Source organism: Buteo buteo, chromosome 1 (assembly GCF_964188355.1).
Source record: "Buteo buteo chromosome 1, bButBut1.hap1.1, whole genome shotgun sequence".
Lineage (NCBI taxonomy): Eukaryota > Metazoa > Chordata > Aves > Accipitriformes > Accipitridae > Buteo > Buteo buteo.
This window is the reverse complement of record NC_134171.1, coordinates 56,006,844-56,011,869: the sequence shown is the minus strand read 5'-3', so window position 1 is coordinate 56,011,869 and position 5,026 is coordinate 56,006,844. Positions and strand designations below refer to the sequence as shown.

Below are 5,026 nucleotides of genomic sequence, written 5' to 3'. Positions count from 1 at the left end.
CGTGTCTCCGCTAATGCAGTGTAGGAGCTCCTCATCCCAAGCCCGGGACGTAATCTCCTTCAGGCTGCTTCTCAGGTGCCTTGTACGCCACGTCAATTAACTTTATTGGGGAAGCCTTCAACCGGCAGACCCGAAGCAACTCGAGTAAAAGGCGAGGCAGAGCTAGGCTCGGTACAGGCACGGGACCTGGCAATAAATAACCCCTAATAAACGAGTCGGGGCCCTCCGTGACTTCAGGCACCCACCTCTGCCGCCGGCGACCCCACCGCGCCCCGACACCCCCTCCCCTGCCTGGGCAGCAGCGGCGGCCGTCGCCGTCTTTCCCCGAAGCGGCAGCCGGGTCTCTCCCCCTCCGGAAGGCCCTGGGCGGGCGCGGGGAGGCCGGCGGGGCCCGTCCCTCACGCCTCGGGTTAGGGGAGGCGAGTGGGGGCCGGGCGGCCGCGGGCGCGCAGGGGCGTGGGGCTGAGGGAGGGCCGGCACCGCGGCCTGCGGCGACGAGCGGGCGGCTGCCCCTCGGGCGGCTGCTCCGGCTCCCAGCGCGCTCCAGGTACGCTTAGTTTTTTTATTTTATTTTATTTTATTTTATTTTATTTTATTTTATTTATTTTCAGTCAGACTTTAGCTCTCAGAGGGTGAGACTCGTGAAGCGACTCCCCCGCCCGGCAGCAGCCGGCACGCCCGAAAGCCCGCCCTGATCGCGGCCGGCCGGCCCCGCCTGGCGGGCGGCCCGCTCCTCCGCGGGAGACGCTCCGCGCCACCCCAGGCACCACCGGCACCGCGGGAGCGCGTCCCCGGGCCGGGACGAGCGGGGACTGCGCCTCCCTTCCCGTGAAACAAGGGCGGAAGGGGGGTGGGGGGGATCCGGGCCTGGCAGTTCGACCGGGGGACGCCAGGCGGAGCCCTGGCGTCGGCTCGGCGGCAGGCCGCGGCCGCCACAGCCGGGGCAGGCGGAGCCTCCCGCCCTGGGGGCCGCCGCCGCCCGGGACTCCGCCTCCCTCCCTCGCCGCTCTCCCGGGCCGTCAGCGCCCCGCCTCCCCCGCCGAGCGCTGTCCTTTTAAAGGGGGGCGGGACCTCTCCCGCACTCCGCATCGCGAGGCTGGCACCTCCCCGCCCCGCCATTGGTTGTCGCTGGGGCAGAGCGGCCCGCCCCCGCCCGCAGCCATTGGCTAGGGGCGAGGCTGGGGTTCCCGGATGCAGGCACGTTCGGCCGTTATAAAGCGCCGGGGGAAGGCGGGAGCGGACGCAGTTTGAATCGCGGCGGGTCGGGACGGGTCGGTGTTGTCGCCCGGGCTCCGTGCGTGCGGGACGTTCTCCTCCTCTGTCTGCCCCTGTGCGGCGCTGCGGTCCGGTTCGCCATGGTGAGGAGCCGCGGGGGCCGCTGGGGTGGGGGCGGCCGGCCGGCCGGCCGCGCTGCCGGGGGCTGGCAGGGGATCGAGCTGATGCGGCTGTTGGCGTGAGGTGGGGGCGCGCGCGGGGGAGGGGAGCGCGGGCGGCGCGCGCCGGTAGGCGCGTTACCTGCCGGTAGGCGGTGGCGGCTGGGGGGGGGGGGGGGGTTGTTCGCACGCGCACTAGTGCGGCCGGGGGGAGGGCGTGGCGGCCGCGCATGCGCCCCTGGAGCGGCCTGTGCCGCTAGGTGTAGCGGGCAGCGCGCACGCGCCTTGCGGTCGCGCGTGCCGCCCTGCGGGAGGGAGGGAGGGGTGGGGGAGGAGGAGGAGGGGAGCGCATGCGCGGCGCTGCCGGCGCGGGCCCTTGTCCGCCGTGGGCCCTTGTCCGCCGTCCCTGGCAGGTACGGTGTCTCTGAGGGGGGACGGCGGGCGCGGCAGCTCTCACGCATCTCTTCGGTAGGCTGGTGGTAAAGCTGGGAAGGACTCCGGAAAGACCAAGACCAAAGCAGTGTCCCGTTCTCAACGGGCTGGATTGCAGGTGAGCAGAGACTGGGGCATGGGTGAACGAAAGGCAGGTTGGCCTTCCATCTCTTGGTTGGTTGTGCCTTGTGAAACCAGCACGGTCTGTCGTACAGAATGGTGTTAAGGATCTGTTTGATACTGGAGTCTTGTAAATGTCTGGTGTGACTATTTTTAGACCTTTTGCATGTCTGTGTGGGAGGGAAGAGAATTTCCTTGTGGCTGTCGCTACTGCTTGCGGTTAGAATTGGGAAGTTGCTGATGTGAACTTGGCATATAGTGTCCTTAGCTGGATTCTGAAGTGTTGAAATATAGTCTGTACTTCTGCCACCGGGATTCTGTTGCCCACCATGTGGTTTAGAGTAGTGGCTTTCTTTTTCTGTCTGTCGTCACAGCCTAGTCATGCTTCTGTTGTTTTCTAGTTCCCTGTTGGCCGCATCCACAGGCACCTGAAGTCTAGGACTACCAGCCATGGGCGTGTAGGAGCCACAGCTGCTGTGTATAGCGCAGCAATCCTGGAGTACTTGACAGCTGAGGTAATTCTCCTGCAATGGGGTGCAAGCAAGTTGGTCAACTCCAAAAGGGTGCAATTACCAGAGCCTGCTGTATTTTGCCCATTTGGACTGGGCTGTGAACTCTTTGCTTGCTTGGAGCCACTTTTAAGTGCATGCCTCATCAGGAGACCATGAAACGCACATGGGACATTTTGCTCCGCATTTTGTGCAGATCAGAGCGCTGTGACTTAGAGGACAGATGGAAGTGTGAAGTATTTTATGAAATGTGCTATTACAGTGTGTCCTATCTGCTCTAAAACACTTACTCTGTTCTTGGGGAAAACTAAATGTAGAGCTCCAAACGAAGGAACCCTTTCAAAAGAGGCACCGTTTGCCGTCTTGGTGTCACTAATAGCGTATTTGGCATAGAGAATAAAATAGCCAAGGCCATGCAGTTGGTTTCACTTGATTTGTGTAACTTGGTTTAAAAGCTGTCTTGTCCTCAGGTTCTTGAGCTGGCTGGAAATGCATCCAAAGACTTGAAGGTGAAACGTATCACTCCCCGTCACTTGCAGCTTGCAATTAGAGGAGATGAAGAATTGGATTCTCTCATTAAGGCAACAATTGCTGGTGGTGGTATGTAAATTGCTCGCTGACTGTTTGTGATGAGCTGGGTGGCAGGAACTTGAATAGACTAGAGGTTGCTTAATGCTGTTTTATTTGAAGTGCAAAGTTTAGGAGAACTGTTGAAGAGAAATAACATGGTCTTAATTGTTGCTCTTTCTTAGGTGTAATACCGCATATCCACAAGTCTCTCATTGGAAAGAAAGGACAACAGAAAACTGTCTAAAGGATACCAGGATTCCTTGTTATCTCAGGACTCTAAGTACTTAATTGTCCAGTGTTGGTGATTCCAGTGGACTGTATCTGTGAAACACGATTTTGCCTTTTTGTAACTTTGAGAAGCTAAAGCTCCCTTGAGCTTTCTAACAAACCAAATTTCTGCATTGAAGTCTTAACCGTATTTAAGTGTTACCATGGCTTCAAAGAAGCTATTGTATTTGTAGTGGGTTTTGATTGAGCTGACTGTTTTTAGATTGGTTTAAGTAAAGGAAATGTTTGGTTTTGTACAGACTTTTCATCCACTAGAGTGGAAATATTCAATAAATGTTATATCAAGACTGATTGTCTCTTGTCCACTAACTGAAAAATACTTGGTCTCGACTATGCAGCTCCCAACGAATCATTCCAAGAACATGCAACTCTGACAATCCTGTCAGCTGTCCTTGGGGTGTCTGGAAACAAGGTCCTAGAACACTGCACTTGGGTGAGAGGCCTGGGGGTTTTATCCCACAAAGTTACATTCTTGCAAAGGGAGCCAACAGTGTGGGGTGGCAGTTGCCTTTGGCAGGGCGGGTGTAAGGCGGCTGCTGCTGCTGCTTGGGGCCAGTTACTTGATGTCAGTCTTTGCAGGGTAAAGGGGTCTGTCATGGAGGAGGAAGAAGGTAAGCTGGGTGGATGCTGGAAATCCACAACTTCAGTTGATTTTTCTTTATGGAAGAGCCTGACCCCTCTCACTCTGTCATCTTATAAGAGACCAGGGAGGGATGTCTGTAAGGCAGGGGCTGTACTGCAGCAGCCTCTGCTGGGGCTTGGTGTGTGAGCTTTGGGGAAGAGTCTAAAACCTGCTTCCAAGGCAGCAGTCAAATAGCTCTGTCTTGTGTCGCTTCTTCACGCGCGGGCTTTACCTCTTCTTGGTTGCAGGGATCTGAACTGGAAAACGCTTGCTTTCTGTTAGTCTGAGGGTGGTGATGAGTGTCCAAACTATGTAATTAAGAGTTTAAGGATGACGAGTTAAAGTTATGGCTGTAACAGTAGCACCCTTAGCAGCAGCAGAGGAAAAGGGGTTCTGATCACCTCTCCCTCAGCTGTGCTCCAGCTTTCCGAGTTCAAGACCGGTTCCTGGGGCTGGGGGCAGTGAGCTCCGTGCCTTCCAGAACTGCTGCTCCAGCAGGGAAAGACTTCAAATAAAGATCCTTCTGCAGTGAACAGGCTATTGCGTTTCTGTAACACCTTTCGGGTAAAATCTCTGCTGCAGTGCTGTAGCTGGAAGGTGTTGACCTAGATTGTAGAGGTTGGTTAGACCGGTATTAACTGCGCTTGTCCTCTGGAGCTGGCGCGGGTGCCTTCTCCCCAGGAAGGCGGTCCTGGGCAGGGTCTGATCGCTAATGCCGGTGAGCAGTTACAAGGTGCCGACAAGTGCCTTAGCGCATAGTTAATGCACCGTAGCGAATGACAACGCGCGGGCTCCTCTCGCTTCTGTACGGTCTCCGCAAGGGCCGCGGCGCTCCCCGGGCCGCAGTGCAGCGGTAGCACGCAGCCGCCCGCCCGGTACTTTTCCATCGCAGCCGGCTCCCTCGGGCTGCTGCCAGGCGGCGGCAGGGCCCCAGGGGCCTGCGGGCGAGCGGCGGCGCTCCCGACCGGGACGGGGACGACCCCGGCGCCGGCTGCGGCGCGGCCCCTTGCCGGGGCAGCTGCCGGAGCCCCGGGGCTTGGAGGGAGGGAAGGAAGGGGGGGGCGGGGCGCTCGTTGGCCCCGGCGGCGGCGCATGCGCGGGGGCGCCCCGGA

General features: G+C 58.6%; 1 protein-coding gene across 1 annotated transcript; it reads left to right on the top strand.

Moving 5' to 3' along the window:
• Nucleotides 1–434: 434 nt before the first annotated feature.
• H2AZ1 (H2A.Z variant histone 1) lies at nt 435–3,580 on the top strand. Its single transcript, XM_075031789.1, has 5 exons — nt 435–1,358; nt 1,846–1,923; nt 2,327–2,440; nt 2,905–3,034; nt 3,187–3,580. The coding sequence occupies exons 1-5, from the start codon at nt 1,356–1,358 to the stop codon at nt 3,246–3,248; spliced, it is 387 nt and encodes a 128-aa protein (XP_074887890.1). The 5' UTR covers nt 435–1,355; the 3' UTR covers nt 3,249–3,580.
• Nucleotides 3,581–5,026: the final 1,446 nt, after the last annotated feature.